This window comes from Melanotaenia boesemani, chromosome 19 (genome assembly GCF_017639745.1).
Source record: "Melanotaenia boesemani isolate fMelBoe1 chromosome 19, fMelBoe1.pri, whole genome shotgun sequence".
NCBI lineage: Eukaryota > Metazoa > Chordata > Actinopteri > Atheriniformes > Melanotaeniidae > Melanotaenia > Melanotaenia boesemani.
Genome location: NC_055700.1, coordinates 2,693,891 through 2,714,370, shown reverse-complemented (window position 1 = coordinate 2,714,370; position 20,480 = coordinate 2,693,891). Strand labels below are relative to the sequence as shown.

The following is a 20,480-nucleotide window of genomic DNA, read 5'->3' as shown; positions in this document are numbered from 1 at the left end:
ATGTGCATTGTCCTTTTTTCTCCAGACTAATTTTTTCCAGATCACACCGGGCAGAACATAGCTGCTGGTCTGAGACAAACAAGAGCTACGTGGAACCTGGATGGAAAGATACTAGTCTGGATTACCACAGACACACTGACTGCCTCTCTCTCTCTCTCTCTTTCTCTCTACACCTGTATGAAGTTTGGACTCTGGTTCACTCTAGAGTTGCTCTGATGAGAGGCTCAAGCAGGTGTGGGGGATACTTACTGCCCCCCAGTTTGGTGCCAGTACATTTAGGTGACAAAGGGGTAGCCTTCCTTTGGCGTCAGGTGGAGGACAGGTCCTGACCTTGATTGTGTCCTATGCTGTAACAGCAGTTCAGAGTCCCTCCCTTTCTGGAGTTCGTTGATGGTGTGTTGAAGAACACTCCTTCTGGGGACCCCCTTGTTCTACTTTGTGAGTTTTGGAGGCCAAACGAATGGTGAAGTTGCTGCTGGGAACGTCTGGTGGAGTTTCCTGTCAGAAAGATCTTTTACCTCCCACCTCCAGCAGAGCTTCAACCGTGTCCTGAGCCAGTGGGGGACATTGGGTCTGAGTGGGCTGCATTCAGTGCCTCCAATGTTGATGTGGCTGACCGGAGCTGTGCCTGTAAGGTGATTTGGTGCCTGTTGTAGCTGTAATCCCCAAAATCATTGGTGGACACCAGCAGTGAGGGAATGTCGTCAAGCAGAAGAAACGAGTCCATACCAGGCCTTTTTGTCTGTGGGGACTCTGGAGAAAGCTAACGGGTATTAGCAGGCTAAGCAGAGTGTGGCTTTTTTTAGGCAAAAACTCAGATATTGGAGGGGAGGGGGAGTTTGGAGAGGCCGTGAATGGCTGCTCTACTGTCGCAGTGCCTCAGGAGGAGAAATCAGTGCACCACGAATACTGTGTACAGTGGATGGTGGGCTGCTGACTTCAACGTCATGAGTATAGAGTACCAGACCCCCTTGTATAAGCTGTTCAGTCTTCCTTGCTCCTTGAGCTCGGTCTGCATTGTTAGCAGTAAGATGGATTTCTTTCCATTGAGGGTGGACTTCTGCAAGACTGCCCTTTATCACTTATTCTGTAAATAACTTTTATGGATAGAATTTCTAGATCAGTCGAGGTGTTGAGGAGATCGGTTTGGTGGTCTCAGGATTGAGTTTTTATTTTTTGCAGAAGTTTTGGTTCTGTTGGTTATATCAGACCATGATCTTCAACTCTTACTGGAACGATTTCCAGCCAAGTGTGAAGCAGCGGGTTTAGAATCATCACCTCCAAATTTGAGACCATTGTCCTCAGCCGGAAAAGAAGCGTGGAGTGTTTTCCCTAGGTCGGAATGAGATCCTGCCCCAAGTGGAGAATTTAAGTATCTCGTGATCTTGTTCGTGAGTGAGGGAAGGATGTAGTAAGAGATCTACGGGTGGATCAGTGCAGTGTTTGCAGTGATTTGGACTCTGCATCAGTTGATGTGGTGAAGAGGAGCTGAGCTGAAAAGAGAAGCTCTAGATTTACTGGTCAAGAATACAAGCGGCTGAAATGAGTTTCCTTCTGAAGGTTGCTGGCTTCTCCCTTGGTAGAGAGGGTAAGAAGCTTGATCATCCAGGAGGAGGGACAGAGTGAAGCTGAGTTGAGGGTATTTCTGACAGGAGACTTGACCAGATGTTCCCAGTAGACCTTCATGACACATTTGGACCTGCCAGGCCTGACCAGCATCCTCCCCACCATCTGACAGAGGAACTGAAACTAAGAAAGAATTCAGATTTCTTGGTTCATGATTCCATCATCTGTTTCTTCTTCTTGATGTGTAAAATGATCCATTTATAAAGTAGTTCCTCCTCATCATAGTGTAACTGTGTGTGTGTGATGGTGTGTGATGTGTCCAGACTCTGTCAGGCTGCTGGATGGATCCAGTGTGTGTTCAGGCAGACTGGAGGTGAAGTCTGACCAGACCTGGTTCTCAGTGTGTGAAGCTGACTTTGACCAGCAGGATGCAGAGGTGGTCTGCAGGGAGCTCGGCTGTGGGCCTCCTTCAGTCCTCCAGGGGGCGCTCTATGGAGAAGGGGAGGCTCCCGTGTGGACCAAAGAGTTCCAGTGTGGAGGCCATGAGTCTGCTCTGCTGGACTGTAGAAGCTCAGACTCTGATAGAAACACCTGCTCACCTGGCAGAGCTGCTGGACTCACCTGCTCAGGTAGAAGAGGAGCTGCAGCTTTAATCTGCTTCATTTCTCTTCTCATCAAACTCACTTTGTTCTTTTACTGAATGACTCTCTGATCTCTGTTCAGATCCTGATGATGTCAGGTTTGGTGGGAGGAGCCAGTTGCTGTTCTGGTTACACTGGAGGTGAACCTGGAGAATGGAGACCAGTGGATGGTGATGGATGGACCTGGAAAACTGCAGCTGTTATCTGTGAACATCTGGACTGTGGTTCTGTTGTTTCTGTGGGAGAGATAAAGGAGACCTCAGACAGATCTGCATGGTTGATCCACACTGACTGTATTCAGTCTGGATCTCCTCTGAGAGAATGTGCATCACCATATTATTTGGCTCCACTTGAATCTCGCCTGTTCAGGTAAGTGTAGATGGCACACAATAGCTTTGGTGTGATTGTAAACTGGTGGGTTCTAACCAAAAGTGTGTTGTGGGCTTGTTTTCAGTGGCCTCTCCACATGCAAGATATTAAAGAAAAACTTGCATGTATTTATTTTTAAAGATAATTTTATGCAGTGTCATGCTGTCTGTTACAGTCCCCAACTTGTAGGTGGCGATGCTGAGTAATGTTATTTGATACCCACAATTCACAGCACAGAATAAAACACTTAAAGTTTGTTTCCATTTTCTAATTAACCTGCATGATATAAGAAGGGGAGAGAGCACCAACATTTGGTGATTAATGCTTTAAAAAATAATAAAATTTATATATATATATTATATATTATATACAGTATCTTAAAAGTTTGCATTCTTATGAATCCTCCCTCTCTCCAGACATAAACAGACACAGACTAAAGGCATTCACATACTAGTTCACACCTGTTTGTAGGAGCCATTTTAAGTGCTTGTATAGATATTTAGTTTGGGCACTAGGTGGTAGCATGTGTAGCCTATGTCGCTGCTTATTTAAGTAGGAGACCTTTCTGCAGGTGACAGGTGTTGCTGGTAGGAAGGTGAACACAGTTTATGACCGTTCAGTATTCATTCATTGATGGTCCCCTCATCCTTACACCTTAATGTTGGACAGAAGAATGAAACACGTGGCTGTATGGATAGGTAATACTTGTAACATATGGGAATGGTCGGTGAGAACTACAACTTATGGATTTATTGAGCACTTTAAGTAATAAAAGAACAAAACGACAAAGATGGCTTGGACTTGGCTTTTGTACACAAGTATGAAAGGGATGACGAACGCGTCAGGAAGTCACCTCACTAGTGGAGAAGGAGTCTGAGCAGTATGGCTGGACGATTAATCTCAATTACGATCTGGGTTTCAACGATAATAAAAATGAAATTGATCCGATTATTTGCTTCTTCTCAGTTTACTCTTGTGTTGTTTTCAGCTGTAAATTGATGCTCCAATGGCATTGCAGCGCTCTTGCTGCGGACTCCTCCCAACAGCCCCGGCTGCTTTCAGCGCGAGTTGCAAACACCTCTCAAGTTATGGGCTGGACACACGGGAGGCGACGTGGCTCCTTCTCCATCATTTTTTATGGAACTTGCTCGATGAGAGCGAAAATAGCTGCCCTCCCCCAGCCAAGCCACAGGTGACATTTGCGCTTGTTCACGTAGACGTGTATACAGAGGCTTGTGGACGCCACGCAAGAAAACAGAAAACGTTCAATTTTTGTAAGTCACGACCAAATAATCCACCAGCTCCCAGAGACACCAAGAGATAACAAATATCATGAACAAACATAACTTTTACTCTCCAAAGACCAGTGCTCAGTTAACACAGTGAACAATCTGGATTTAAGGAAACTCATCAACACTTTGGACAAATGGTACACTTGCCATCCCCATCTCCATAGCCCCTTTCTGATTGTAGGAACCTTTTGAAGTTCCTACGACCTTTTTTTCAGGAACCAGGCCAATTTTTGGTGCATTTGGACATATAAGAACTAGGGGTAAAGGCCCTCAGTTCCTATAACCATTTTAGCTCCTACTCCGAGGTAGGGTCTTTTCGAGGTTCCATAGAAACCCTCATGAGGTAGGTTTTTGCTGACTGGTAGCTACCAAGGTTATAATAGTTTTTGGATTTTTTATTAGTTTTGAGTTTTTATTTCGTTTTGACTTTTTATTTAATCAAATTCAGTTAGTTTTAATTAGTTTTTAAGAACGTATTTTCTAGTTTTTATTAGTTTTCGTTTTTTAAAAATGCTTAGTTTTAGTTTAGTTTTTATTAGTTTTAGCGTTAGTTTCAGTTTTTGTTTGTTTTTTCTAAATTAGAGTATTTGCCAGGTGCAAAATTCAAAATAATCAGAATAAGCACTGTATAATAGAAACTTAAGATACACTTTTTAAATACTGTATCAGGAGAAAACATGAACAGCCAACAACAAATCAAAGACAACAGCCCATAAGATAGCAGCCTTAAGTAAAAAAAATGTGTGCCATGCTGCTTCTGAGATAGTGTGCTGGGTAAAAATCAACATAACAAACATACTAAAGACACACATCAACATAACATGAATCCATTCAAGAGACAATTCACAGTCCTTGCAGCCAGGAGTCTAAAGCAGCTCAATCTAACTCATCATGAACAACCTCAACAACCCAACAACCTCTAGACCAGAGCTTTAATTCATTCAGATGAAACTACTCATAATTAACCACATAAAGAATTAAACTGGAGGTGCAGCAACTTTAGTACAAATCACTGCAGCTGATTAACAGAAGCTCACATGTTATTACTGGACATGATAAAGTGAAAGCAGTGAATATTTTACACACTGAAAGTAAACGTGTCTGTAGAACACAGAGCCAGACAGCTGGTTAAGATACTGATGTATCAGCTGGATGCTGATGTGCTTTTCTTTTCTTTTCACAATTAAAAGTTTAGTCTCCCAGAAAGACCAAGAGAAACTCATCCATGAATCCATCTCCAGTAGGCTGGATTACTTCCTAAACACTTCCTAAAAACCTCCTAAAAAGAGCATTAAACATCTGCAGCTCATCCAGAACGCTGCTGCTAGAGTTTTAACCAGGACTAAGAGATCTAAACACATCACACCAGTTTTGAAATCTTTACACTGGTTTCCAGTTCATACTGGTTTTCAGTTTATACTGGTTTCCAGTCAGTCACAGAATAGATTTTAAAACCCTTCTGATTGTTTACAAATCCCAGAATGGTTTAGGCCCAGAATACATCTGTGATATGTTCAGAGAATATAAACCTAGCAGAGCTCTTAGATCCAAAGACTCTGGTCACCTAGTCCAGACCAGAGTCCAGACCAGAGTCCAGACCAGAGTCCAGACCAGAGTCCAGACCAGAGTCCAGACTAAACATGGAGAAGCAGCATTTAGCTGTTATGCTGCAAACAAGTGGAACAAACTGCCAGTGGAGATTAAACTTTCACCAAATGTAGACATTTTTAAATCCAGGTTAAAAACATTTCTTTTCTATGCATGAAATCTGCACAGTAAATTTTAACTTATCTTGCTTTTAATCATTTTAATGTAATTTATTATTTTATTGTGATTCTTGCTATGTGCCGCTGCCTTTTACTATTTCTTAATATCTTTAATGCTTTTGTTTTATGTAAAGCACATTGAAATGTCCTGTACATGAAATGTGCTGTACAAATAAACTGCCTTTCCTTCTATGCTAAACATACATAACCTACTGTCCAACACTGTAAACAAAAACTAATTTAAGCCTCTCAAATTCAGCTTTCCAAGATTTTGTGTGTGACTGTGTGTGTAGGTTTGTTTGCGTGTGTGTGAGTGCGTGTGCGAGACTCTGTGTGTGTGTAACTACGAGTGTGTCTGTAACTCATGTTCCCTCCCCATGCTGCTTCGCCTGGCTGAAGCTTATCAATCCGTGGAGGGGGGCAGAGAGGCTACCAGGTCCAAGTTCTCCTGGTTAACCTTCATGTGCAGCTTTTCAAATGGACTTTCAGATTCGTGGTTTTTCCTACCACATATTGTACCACCTGCTTCTTCTAAAAGACACTTTATCTTTGACATGGTCATAACAAAAGAAATCCCAAATAGGACTCTCCTCGCTTTCTCCTAACTTTCTCCGTAGACCGTAGCATCACGCTAGCGGTGCAGGCGGACTCGCTGTTGACATGTGACGTGACGGCCGTACGACGCAGGACACCTGGCGTAAATCCGGGCAGAGCGAAGTAAATAGATGTCATAACCCCGAGGGCTTATGTATTAAATAAATTTACAAAAAACGAAAACGAAGGACATTTTTGCTTTAATTTTAGTTTGTTTTAGTTCGTTTTGTAAACATACAATACAGTTTCAGTTTTCGTTTTTTTTAAAAACTCTCGTTTTTATTTTTATGTCAGTTAACAAGAATGTTTTTTTAATTTTAGTTTTCGTTTTTTCGTTAACTATAATAACCTTGGTAGCTACACCTCTTGCAAGATTTCCGCATTTGTGTCATATTTAAAAGCCACGGTTGCAGAAATGGACGACAACAGCAAAACAGCATGCGATAAATGGACCGACGAGGAGGTCGAAGCTCTTCTAACCGTCTATGCCACAGAGGACATTTGCCCCCCAGTTTGGTGCCAGTACATTTAGGTGAACGAGAGGGTAGCCTTCCTTTGGCTACACGTGGAGGGACAGGTCCTGACCTTGATTGTGTCTATGCTGTAAACAGCAGTTCAGAGTCCCCTCCCTTTCTGGAGTTCGTTGATGGAGTGTTGAAGAACACTCCTTCTGGGGACCCCCTTGTTCTACTTTGTGAGTTTTGGAGGCCAAACGAATGGTGAAGTTCTGCTGTGAACGTCTGGTGGAGTTTCCTGTCAGAAAGATCTTTAACTCCTACCTCCAGCAGAGCTTCAACCGTGTCCTGAGTCAGGTGGGGGACATTGGGTCTGAGTGGGCTGCATTCAGTGCCTCCAATGTTGATGTGGCTGACCGGAGCTGTGCCTGTAAGGTGATTGGTGCCTGTTGTAGCTGTAATCCCCAAAATCATTGGTGGACACCAGCAGTGAGGGATGTCGTCAAGCTGAAGAACGAGTCCATACCAGGCCTTGTTGGTCTGTGGGACTCTGGAGAAAGCTAACGGGTATTAGCAGGCTAAGCAGAGTGTGGCTTTTTTTAGGCAGAAACTCAGATATTGGAGGGGAGGGGGAGTTTGGAGAGGCCGTGAATGGCTGCTCTACTGTCCAGTGCCTCAGGAGGAGAAATCAGTGCACCACGAATACTGAGTACAGTGGATGGTGGGCTGCTGACTTCAACTTCATGGGTATAGAGTACCAGACCCCCTTGTATAAGCTGTTCAGTCTTCCTTGCTCCCTGAGCTTGGTCTGCATTGTTAGCAGTAAGATGGATTTCTTTCCATTGAGGGTTGGACTTCTGCAAGACTGCCCTTTGTCACTGAATCTGTAAATAACTTTTTTGGATAGAATTTCTAGGATCAGTTGAGGTGTTTGGTGGTCTCAGGACTGAGTTTTTACTTTTTGCAGAAGTTTTGGTTCTGCTGGTTATATCAGGCCATGATCTTTAACTCTTACTGGACCGATTCCCAGCCAAGTGTGAAGCAGCTGGGTTTAGAATCATCACCTCCAAATCTGAGACCATTGTCCTCAGCCGGAAAAGTGTGGAGTGTCCACTGTTGTAGAAAAATTACCAAGAGTCTTAAATGAGTAAAAGTAAATGAGGTTTATTTACAGGAGAAATATTGAATAAAGAATTACTTGTAAGTAATGAGAGTGGGCTTCCCGACTCACGTGAGGTCAGGAGAGACCTTCAGCTGTAGACCAGCTGAAGGTCAAACAGCAACATAATAAATGAGTAATAGAGGACTGAGTGGCGACACGTTCTTCCAGTTTTCAGACAAAGCCCACATACAACAACAAGCTGATATCTGTAACTTCAATATTCTGTAAAATGAGAACACACAATGCGAAAAAGTAATAGTGAATGGATTAACGATAATAAATGAATAAAGAAAACTGAATATACATGTGATAATTATATGAGTATATATGAGTGATTACCATATGCAGCAAAATTTCTTTCACACCCCCTAGGTCGGGAATGAGATCCTGCCCCAAGTGGAGAATTTAAATATCTCGTGATCTTGTTCGTGTTAGAGGTAAGGATGTAGCAAGAGATCTACGGGTGGATCAGTGCAGTGTTTGCAGTGATTTGGACTCTGTATCAGTTTGATGTGGTGAAGAAGGAGCTGAGCTGAAAAGAGAAGCTCTAGATTTACTGGTCAAGAATACAAGCGGCTGAAATGAGTTTCCTTCTGATAGGTTGCTGGCTTCTCCCTTAGAGAGAGGGTAAGAAGCTTGATCATCCAGGAGGAGGACAGAGTAAAACTGAGTTGAGGGTATTTCTGACAGGAGACTCTGCCAGATGTTACCAGTAGACCTTCATGACACATTTGGGCCTGCCAGGCCTGACCAGCATCCTCCCCACCATCTGACAGAGGAACTGAAACTAAGAAAGAATTCAGATTTCTTGGTTCATGATTCCATCATCTGTTCTTCTTCTTGATGTGTAAAATGATCCATTTATAAAAAGTAGTTCCTCCTCATCATAGTGTAACTGTGTGTGTGTGATGGTGTGTGATGTGTCCAGACTCTCTCAGGCTGCTGAATGGATCCAGTGTGTGTTCAGGCAGACTGGAGGTGAAGTCTGACCAGACCTGGTCCTCAGTGTGTGAAGCTGACTTTGACCAGCAGGATGCAGAGGTGGTCTGCAGGGAGCTCGGCTGTGGGCCTCCTTCAGTCCTCCAGGGGGCGCTCTATGGAGAAGGGGAGGCTCCCATGTGGACCAAAGAGTTCCAGTGTGGAGGCCATGAGTCTGCTCTGCTGGACTGTAGAAGCTCAGACTCTGATAGAAACACCTGCTCACCTGGCAGAGCTGCTGGACTCACCTGCTCAGGTAGAAGAGGAGCTGCAGCTTTGATCTGCTTCATTTCTCTTCTCATCAAACTCACTTCATTCTTTTACTGATGACTCTCTGATCTCTGTTCAGATCCTGTCAGGTTGGTGGGAGGAGCCAGTCGCTGTTCTGGTACACTGGAGGTGAAACTGGTAGAATGGCGACCAGTGGATGGTTATAGATGGACCCTGGAAACTGCAGCTGTTATCTGTGAACATCTGGACTGTGGTTCTGTTGTTTCTGTTGGAGAGAGAGAGGAGACCTCCTACAGATCTGTGTGGAGGATCAACTCTGACTGTGTTCAGTCTGGATCTCGTCTGAGGGAATGTGCAACACCAGCTCGTCATGACTCCACTTTGAATCTCACCTGTTCAGGTAAGTGTAGATGGCACACATAGCTTTGGTGTGATTAACATCTGGTGGGTTCAAACCCAAAAGTGTGTTGTGGGCTTGTTTTCAGTGGCCTCTCCACAGGCAAGATATTAAAGAAAAACTTGCATGTATTTTATTTTAAAGATAATTTTATGCAGCGTAATGCTGTCTGTTTACAGTCCCCAACTGTAGGTGGCGATGCTGAGTAATGTTGATTGATACCCACAATTTCACAGCACAGAATAAAACACTTAAAGTTTGTTTACATTCACTAATTAACCTGGCTCCATGATATAAGAAGGGGAGAGAGCACATCATTTGTGATTAATGCTTTAAAAAATAATAAAATATATATATATATATAAAGAGAGAGAGAGAGAGAGCTACAGGAAGTTCTCCTTGATTATAGTAGCATAGTTATATACAGTATCTTTAAAAGTTTGCATTCTTATGAATCCTCCCTCTCTCCAGACATAAAACAGACACAGACTAAAGGCATTCACATACTAGTGCACACTGTTTGTAGGAGCCATTTTAAGTGCTTGTATATATATTTAGTTTGGGCACTAGGTGGTAGCATGTGTAGCCTGTGTCGCTGCTTATTTAAGTAGGAACCTTTCTGCAGGTGACAGGTGTTGCTGGTAGGAAGGTGAACACAGTTTTTGACCGTTCATTATTCATTCATTGATGGTCCACTCAATCCTTACACCTTAATGTTGGACAGAAGAATGAAACACGTGGCTGTATGGATAGGTAATACTTGTACACTGGGAATGGTCGGTGAGAACTACAACTTATGGATTTATTGAGCACTTTAAGTAATAAAAGGACAAAACGACAAAGATGGCTTGGACTTGGCTTTTGTACAAAAGTATGACAGCGATGACGATGCGTCAGGAAAAGTTCCCATTAGCAACACTTCAGGCGCTTTTAGCAACAGGCTTAGCACCTTTACACTGTTAAAGAGGCCCCTGAAACTTAGTGAAACACACATATGCTGAGTCAGCACAACTGAGTTACTTATTTATAGAATTTTCTTCTCCCCTTTGTTCAATTTCCATTTTTTCTTTATTTTGTTTATTAGAATATAGATTTTCCTTCCCTAATTTGCAATATTAAGTAATTTTCTGTCTTTTTTTTTGTTGTGGTTGTTTGTCACTGTGTAGATGTGGTTGTTTAAAAAGACCTCTATGAAGGTCATTAATAGTAGACCTACATTTCCCTTACCTGGACACTAGTGATGCGCGGGCCGCCCCCGAACCCGCGGGTCCCGTTGGTTACCCGAGGTTCGGGTTGGGGCGGGTCAAAGAATTTCCGCTTCACTGTGGGGCGGGTTGGTGTGGTTTACTATTCTGAAATATCTAGTTCTATATATTAATTTTGTTTTTGTCAAACTGAAAATAAAGAACTTAATCAGTGTCTGTATTTTATTACTATAATATGTAAGACAAAATATTTATCAGTTATTTAAACACAGGTCACGTTTCATAACGTAATGTCCACGTAGGCACGTAGCAGGCTACGTGCAGAAAGCGCCAAGCAGACGAGCAACAAAAGATGGAAGAAGAAGTGTTGAATAACATTCGTTCGGGAGTTTACGTCCTTAAAAAGAAGAAGGAGGGTCAAATGGCTTCGTTCAAATGAAAATACATTCTGTGTTGCCAGTTTCCAGTGCCAATTTAGGAGCCCATATGCACCTTTCTCAGACTAAATAAAAGCATTTATCATTATCATAACATGTGTTTTAATGGAGGCGGGGCGGGTCGGGTTGGGTTAAAAAAATTAGAAGCGGAGTTGCGGGGCGGTTTGGTGTGGTGTGGTCCAATTTTTTGAAAAGAGCTGGACCCGCAGGTCAGGGTTTTTTCCGACCCGCGCATCACTACTGGACACGGGTTAGCCGGGCCTTTGCCCATGAGGTCTGGTCGGACTCAATCTGAAATGTTGACATGGGCCTTCTTTCTTGTGCGTTCACCACTTTTGGGAGTGGCCACAGGGGTCGGGTGCAGTGTGAGCTGGGCAGCGGCTGAAGGTGGGAACCGCGGTGGTCCAACCCTTGGCTGTAGAAGCTAGCTCTAGGTATGCGGAACGTTACCCCACTAGTGGAGAAGGAGTCTGAGCAGTATGGCTGGCCGATTAATCTCAATTACGATCTGGGTTTTCAATGATCATAAAAATGAAATGATCCGATTATTTGCTCCTTCTCAGTTTACTCTTGTGCTGTTTTCAGCTGTAAATTGAGTTCCACTGGCATTGCAGCGCTCTGCTGCAGACTCCTCCCACAGCCCCGACTGCTTTCAGCTCGAGTTGCAAACACCTTTCAAGTTATGGGCTGGACACACGGGAGGCGACGTGGCTCCTTCTCCAAGCTTTTTTTTAGGCAGAAACTCAGATATTGGAGGGGAGGGGGAGTTTGGAGAGGCCGTGAATGGCTGCTCCACTGTCCAGTGCCTCAGGAGGAGAAATCAGTGCACCATGAATACTGTGTACAGTGGATGGTGGGCTGCTGACTTCAACTTCATGAGTATAGAGTACCAGACCCCCTTGTATAAGCTGTTCAGTCTTCCTTGCTCCCTGAGCTTGGTCTGCATTGTTAGCAGTAAGATCGATTTCTTTCCATTGAGGGTTGGACTTCTGCAAGACTGTCCTTTGTCACTGATTCTGTAAATAACTTTTATGGATAGAATTTCTAGGATCAGTTGAGGAGATCCGGTTTGGTGGTCTCAGGATTGAGTTTTTATTTTTTGCAGAAGTTTTGGTTCTGTTGGCTTCATCAGGCCATGATCTTTGTGAAGGAAGTGTTGATATATGAACCAAATTTGTGACCTCTAAAGAACTGTACACGAAGCTGATTTATATCCTCAATCTCCCCAGGTTGACCGGTCAGAACAAATAATAGTAGACGTCAGTTACACTCATGCCACTCTTTATTATTGATTCTCGATGATCAATGAAGGTTTATTTATTCATTTATTTATTTATTTATTTATTTATTTATTTAGCGCATGTTAAAAGACATAATACAAAGATTATTTATATAAAAAACAGTACTAGGGCAGGGAGAGGCAAAAAACCCATACGGGCTTATTTTAAAGCCTCCACCTCAAAGTTACTTTACAGAAGAATTACATTTTTGTTAATTTACAATTTATACAATATAAGTTACAGCTCCACAGAACAATGGGATTTAATTAGAACTTTTTTCAAACATTTCTTATAAGATTTAAATAATCTATTACTTTCCGCCAGATGTGAAAATTGTTTCCATAATATGCAGCCTCTGTATCTTAAAGAAAACTGAGCTCTGGATGTGACATTTTGAAGGATCAAGATTTTATTCAAAGCAGATGGATAAGTGCTTGCCCAAACAATATTGCAATATGATAAATAAGGATAAATCAAACTGTAATATAGAGTAAGCAAGCCTTTTGTATCAATCAAACGACTAACTTTCCATATGATTCCTAATGATTTATTGAGTTTACTAGTATCAATCAATATGTTCCCTCCAACATGATGAGGTTTATAGTTATGGTTTCTGTAAAACAGAAGTAAAGATAATAAGCAATCAAATAAATAAGCATGTACCATCTATCTAAACACAAAGTGAAATGATACCAAGATACTGCAAACAATTATTGAGAACACTGCCCATGAACTTAAACAGTGCAATATAATAGAAATCCACCATCATGAGTCAATTCTTGCCAAATACTGAAAACTCCAATGGTCCCTGAATACACCATTGGATGTAGCTAAGGGAAATTTTGGATTACGAGCGATCAGTGAATGCATCGCTAGTGAGGTTCACACAAGGACAATAAATGATCTTTTCTGAAGCAATTAACATGAAGTACACATTCAGAGTGATAGATATGGGGTTAATAAAGAATATTACGTCGCAAAAACCCACAAATTGAACAGTTTAAACAAGTACCAAAACAGATTAGCTTGAACAGAAACTCAACAATACACAATACTTTAGGAATGGACCGTGCAATAAAGGAGGCAAACTTACAGTCTCATGGACACATAAACACTTCAGAAATGAAAACCTGAGTGTCCAAGTGACCAGAATGGGAGTAATGACGGGAGAAGTCACTGTCCTTCCATGGCTGCTACCTGTTGACTAATGAGGGCGGTGGTTGAACAGAGGAGAGAGACGTGGATTGGTTGAGCAGAATGTAGTGATGCCACGTAGAGAAGGAAATTAGTATTATGGGATAGAGAGTGTAAAAAAAGCATAACTATTATGGGATGCCAATGCATTCAAAGTGTCCCGAAACAAGTAAACTGAAACCTTGTGAACAATCTTCAACTCTTACTGGACCGATTCCCAGGCAAGTGTGAAGTGGCTGGATTTAGAATCATCACCTCCAAATCTGAGACCATGGTCCTCAGCCGGAAAAGTGTGGAGTGTTTCCCTAGGTCAGGAATGAGATCCTGCCCCAAGTGGAGAATTTAAGTATCTCGTGATCTTGTTTGGGAGTGAGGTAAGGATGTAGCAAGAGATCTACGGGTGGATCAGTGCAGTGTTTGCAGTGATTTGGACTCTACATCAGTTTGATGTGGTGAAGAAGGAGCTGAGCTGAAAAGAGAAGCTCTAGATTTACTGGTCAAGAATACAAGCGGCTGAAATGAGTTTCGTTCTGATAAGTTGCTGGCTTCTCCCTTAGAGAGAGAGTAAGAAGCTTGATCATCCAGGAGGAGGTCAGAGTAAAACTGAGTTGAAAGTCTTTCTGACAGGAGACTTCACCAGATGTTACCAGTAGATCTTCATGACACATTTGGGCCTGCCAGGCCTGACCAGCATCCTCCCCACCATCTGACAGAGGAACTGAAACTAAGAAAGAATTCAGATTTCTTTGGTCCATGATTCCATCATCTGTTCTTCTTCTTGATGTGTAAAATGATCCATTTATAAAAAGTAGTTCCTCCTCATCATGGTGTAACTGTGTGTGTGATGGTGTGTGATGTGTCCAGACTCTGTCAGGCTGCTGGATGGATCCAGTGTGTGTTCAGGCAGACTGGAGGTGAAGTCTGACCAGACCTGGTCCTCAGTGTGTGAAGATGACTTTGACCAGCAGGATGCAGAGGTGGTCTGCAGGGAGCTCGACTGTGGGCCTCCTTCAGTCCTCCAGGGGGCGCTCTATGGAGAAGGGGAGGCTCCCATGTGGACCAAAGAGTTCCAGTGTGGAGGCCATGAGTCTGCTCTGCTGGACTGTAGAAGATCAGACTCTGATAGAAACACCTGCTCACCTGGCAGAGCTGCTGGACTCACCTGCTCAGGTAGAAGAGGAGCTGCAGCTTTGATCTGCTTCATTTCTCTTCTCATCAAACTCACTTTGTTCTTTTACTGATGACTCTCTGATCTCTGTTCAGATCCTGTCAGGTTGGTGGGAGGAGCCAGTCGCTGTTCTGGTACACTGGAGATGAAACTGGGAGAATGGAGACCAGTGGATGGTTCTGAATGGACCCTGGAAACTGCAGCTGTTATCTGTGAACATCTGGACTGTGGTTCTGCTGTTTCTGTTGGAGAGAGAAAGGAGACCTCACGTGGATCTGTGTGGCGGATCAACTCTGACTGTGTTCAGTCTGGATCTCCTCTGAGGGAATGTGCAACACCAGGTCATAGTGAGTCCACTTTGAATCTCGCCTGTTCAGGTAAGTGTAGATGGCACACATAGCTTTGGTGTGATTGTCAGCTGGTGGGTTCTAACCCAAAAGTGCGTTGTGGGTTTGTTTTCAGTGGCCTCTCCACAGACAAGATATTAAGGAAAAACTTGCATGTAGTTTTTTTAAAGATAATTTCATGCAGCGTAATGCTGTCTGATGGGTATTTGGGTTTGTCCGTTCTATTAATCCAGCACTTTGAGGATGGTATGCACAGTGGTTTTTCAAAGTCATTTTGAGGTGTTCTGCCATGTCTGAGATTAGTTTGTTCACAAAGTGTGGTCCATTGTCACTATAGATTATTTCTGGAATACCATGGTTAGGTATAATGTGTTTACAAATTGCTTTTGCCACAGTCAGTGCATCAGCATGTTTAGCTGGGACTATTTCAACCCATTTAGAATAAGCATCAATCATTACCAGACAGTATTTATGTGGTCCGCTCTGGTTTAGTTCAATAAAGTCCATGTGGAGTGTCTGAAAAGGATATTTTGGTTCAGGGAACCTGCCCCTCTGTGGTCTCATGTTGCCTTGTGGGTTATGTTTAATACAGATCACGCAGGATTTACAGAAGTTTTTTAAGTAAGATTTTAATCCAAAGGCTGTGAACTGCTTCTCTATAATGTCACTCATCCCCCCTGTTGACACATGACATACACCATGTGTCACCAATGCTGCTGCTTTAAATAAAGATTTTGGGAGAACAGGTTTACCATTAAGTTCATAAAGTCCTGTTATCTGACTTGTAGCTGCTCCTTTAGTAAGCCAGAGTTGTTTCTCTGTCTTAGACGCTGCTTCCTGCATGTCACCCAGCACCGTGTGGTCAATAAAGACCCCCTGCTGCTCAGCAGAGTAGAGATCATTGACCCCAAATTGCCCTGCTGCTGCTTGCTTCGCGGTTGCATCTGCAAACCTGTTTCCTGTTGATACGTCATCTTGTCTTACAGGGCTGTTTTAAGCTGTTGCTGATACGGGCCTTTTTCGTCAGTATCATAGGGAATGCCACTGTGTATTTTAAATTCTTTCTCAAACCATATGCGGAAATCATCCACTTTTTCATTTGGCTTCTGTTTTACAGCTGCAAGGTGGCTGTAATTAGCCATTTTCTTAAAGGCAACACGCACACGGTCAAAAAGTGCATCTAACTGAGTTTTATAGGTTCCAGTTATGTCACCATCTGCTGGGTAGGGGCTAACTGCTCCTACCGCATCTCTGCCTGTATAATCTCCTCTCACTCTGCCCCAGTCTTTCCCCAAAGAGGACATCATAGCTTCTCCTGCCTCGTGAGCATTCAGTCTGTAGGAATGTATAATGTCCGTTATGTCCTGGACCCAGTCATCAGGATTCTCACGAGGAGGAGTCACACCTGCTACTGCTTTGGCAGCTTCCTCAAGAGTCCATGGTCTGAACACATACATGTGTCTGTCAGCTGCCTCAGGGTTAGGATTAGCAACCTGAATCATGGGGAAAGTCTCTGTGTATCTGGCTGGTGGACGCACACTATCTGATGGTCTTAAGTCATATGCAGGTGGCAGCACCGGATATAATGGAGCTGCCGGGCCTGGTTTAGGTGAATCTGTTACTGGTGGAGCAGTAAGAGATGCAAGCGGGGACGAGGTCGGGGTCAGAGTAGGTGGTAGGCTGCCTCTTCTGGGAGTACCCTGGGTGGCCGAAGCAGCTCCACCCGAGGGGCCTGGTGAGGGCTGAACAGGTTGGTCCCGTCTCCTTGGGTAGACGGCACCGGTCTCGTTATCACCAGGTCTTACAAAAGCTGCCATAGCAGCCTCTTCGCCCTTCTTTCTTTCTTTAGACTTTCTAATATTATCCCTGCGAATCTTAGACTCCTCTAACCACCTGTGCGCACACTCCAGCTCCTTCTTTTTCTCATCTGCCTTCTTCCCAGTCTTACCACTTACACTTGCTTCCAGCTTATCTACTACTGTCTGCCACTCATCTACCTTCAACTTCCCTGTCACCCCATATTTGGGGACCCATTTTTCCAGAAACTTGACGTTATCCGGATTCCTCTGATTCATGTACTTCACATCGCCCTCTAAGGCGACTGAAGATTCACTGTTTCCCATATTGGGTCTGCGTTGTGTTATGAAACTATGACCTTAATCTCGAGAGGTAAATTGACCTACTTCACCAGACCACTGGCTTGTGTTAACACCGTCAGGTTTCCACCAGTGCGATGCTTCAGTCAAATCTACTTCGAGCACTCACTCTCACAGTCACTCACTCACACACACTTCTGCCTAGGCTCTGTCCCTGTGCCTTCTTTCAGACGCTTTACCTTTAACACTGCTCCCAAGGGTTCTCTGGCGTGCGTTTTTACACTGCACCCAGAAAATTTCTGGCCTGTTCTATAGTGCTGCTCCCACATTTAGTCTGGCGCACTAAGTGACTGTTCCCAAGAAAAAACTTGGCGTCTATAGCACTGCTCCCAGGAACCACTTGGCGTGTTTTACCAACACTGCCCCAGATTTAATCTGGCGTGTTATAACAAAGACTGCTCCCAGGTTTAACCTGCCGTCTGTTATTTCTTTCCCTAGCGTCACTCTTTTGCTTATACTCACTCCGGGTTCGGTGTCCTCCTCAGTCATGGATCCCGTCAATCCACCGCTGGCAGGATGAGCATGAAGTAAATCACCGGCCTGTTGGACAATTCAGTCGTCAGGTCTTTCCTCTCAGCCGTCCTGATGATGGCTGCCCGTGCGGGTTTTGGTGTTCAGGCCTCCTCCTGTCAACGAATGGGTATGTTGGGATCCGGGTCACGGCACCAAAAATGATGGGTATTTTTCTATCATAAAACAAAGAACTCAGAGTGAAGTCAGCTTCATCGCGATGTGCAGCCTTTTTATTGAGCAGCTATCACACTTCAGTACAGCAAGCAAAGTTCTCGCAAACTTCAAACAGGGAAACACATCAGCATACAACACTTTATGACCCTTATCACACAGAGCTGTGACCACCACATCCTGTCCTTTGCAGGGTGGGTGAGACCGCAAATCATTACACATCCTTAAGGGAGAAACTTTAAACTGTTAACTTTAAACTGTCAACTTACTCTAACACTGTCTGTTTACACTCCCCAACTGTAGGTGGCGATGCTGAGTAATGTTGGTTGATACCCACAATTTCACAGCACAGAATAAGACACTTAAAGTTTGTTTCCGTTTACTAATTAACCTGGCTGCATGATATAAGAAAGGGAGAGAGCACAACATTTGTAATTAATGCTTTAAAAATAATAAAATATGTATATATATATATATATATATATACACACATATATGCACGTTGACAAGTGACATCACGCCCACATGCTCATTGACCCAGTTTCCAGTTGGAGGTCAAGAAAACCGGTGCCCTCCACTGTTATAAAACGTGAAGTTGACAGCACGTTACGCTAAATCTAATTCTCGCCCTGAAATAATATTAAATCAGTATGGTTAACACGTGTAGCGCTGTAGGCTGCACAAATAGATGAAAGAAGGACAGTCATGTCAAATTTAATAGGTTTCCAGCGGATGTAAAACGCCGAAAGCAGTGGATAACAGCCATGAGGAGAATGCAACTGGATATGAATTCTTCCTCTGCTTTGCATGTGCAGTGGGCAGACACTACGTAGCCTTTTAATTTTTCCAAGCAGATACACACCTGATGCTTCTGTTTCTTGTCGGTTATCTTCTGCGATGGCATTACAGCACACTTTAAGAAACACACTACGGTCATGCGTTCATTGCTGTGGTACAATATCTGCCCCACAAGAAGTTATAGCCATCTAGTGACTTGTATGCCTTCATCGCCTCTGCTGTATAAATTCCTGGCGTGTTAATGAGGTAGTTGTAGATATCGCCATACTGAACTGGCAGTCATTTCTGAGGACTGTCAACCCATAGATTGTCAGCTATTTTAAATGGGTCTGTAAGCTTTTCGCTAAATACAGTTAGCTTTGCACTGTACCTTTCGCGATCATCTGCACAAAGATGATCTAAACTAGTAATACCTAAATCTTTAGTTTTCATTATGGGAACAGATTTGGTCAAAATGATGATATACTTGTACACTACAATGTTTTGGCCATCACGAAAGCAAATCATTTTGCCCTCCAGCGTAGTGCGCATGCGCAGGATTACCGGACGTAAATAACAACTTTAAAAGTTTGCATTCTTATGAATCCTCCCTCTCTCCAGACATAAAACAGACACAGACTAAAGGCATTCACATACTAGTTCACACTGTTTGTAGGAGCCATTTTAAGTGCTTGTATATATATTTAGTTTGGGCACTAGGTGGTAGCATGTGTAGCCTGTGTCGCTGCTTATTTAAGTGGGAACCTTTCTGCAGGTGACAGGTGTTGCTGGTAGGAAGGTGAACACAGTTTTTGACCGTTCATTATTCATTCATTGATGGTCCACTCAATCCTTACACCTTAATGTTGGACAGAAGAATGAAACACGTGGCTGTATGGATAGGTAATACTTGTACATTGGGAATGGTCGGTGAGAACTGCAACTTATGGATTTATTGAGCACTTTAAGTAATAAAAGAACAAAACGACAAAGATGGCTTGGACTTGGCTTTTGTACACAAGTATGACAGCGACGACGATGCATCAGGAAAAGTTCCCATTAGCAACACTTCAGGCGCTTTAAGCAACAGACTTAGCACCTTTACACTGTTAAAGAGGTCCCTGAAACTTAGTGAAACACACATATGCTAAGTCAGCACAACTGAGTTATTTATTTATAGATTTTTTTCTCCCCTTTGTTCAATTTCCATTTTTCCTTCATTTTATTAGAATATAGATTTTTCTTCCCTAATTTGCTTTATTAAGTAATTTTCTGTCTTTTTTTTTTGTTGTGGTTGTTTAAAAAGACCTGTATGAAGATCATTAATAGTAGACCTACATTTCCCTTACTAGGACACAGGTTAGCCGGGTCTTTGCCCATGAGGTCTGGTCGGACTCAATCTGAAATGTTCCATTTTTTATGGAACTAGCTTGATGAGGCGAAAATAGCCCCCCTCCCCCAGCCAAGCCACAGGTGACATTTGCGCTTGTTCACGTAGACGTGTATACAGGGGCTTGTGACGCCACGCAAGAAAACAGAAAAATGTTCAGTTTTTGTAAGTCACGACCAAATAATCCACCAGCTCCCAGAGACACCAAGAGATAACAAATATCATGAACAAACATAACTTTTTACTCTCCAAAGACCAGTGCTCAGTTAACACAGTGAACAATCTGGGATTTAAGAAACTCATCAACACTTTGGACAAATGGTACCACTTGCCATCCCATCTCCATAGCCCCTTTCTGATTGTAGGAACCTTTTGAAGTTCCTATAACCTT

General features: G+C 43.1%; 1 protein-coding gene across 1 annotated transcript in view; it reads left to right on the top strand.

Moving 5' to 3' along the window:
- LOC121630394 (scavenger receptor cysteine-rich type 1 protein M160-like) overlaps positions 1-20,480 on the top strand; it is a 185,318-nt gene that overhangs the window by 109,638 nt on the left and 55,200 nt on the right. The window contains exon 9 of the mRNA XM_041970678.1: positions 14,881-15,112. Coding sequence (XP_041826612.1) covers positions 14,881-15,112 — 232 coding nt within the window. The remainder of the gene's footprint in view (positions 1-14,880; positions 15,113-20,480) is intronic.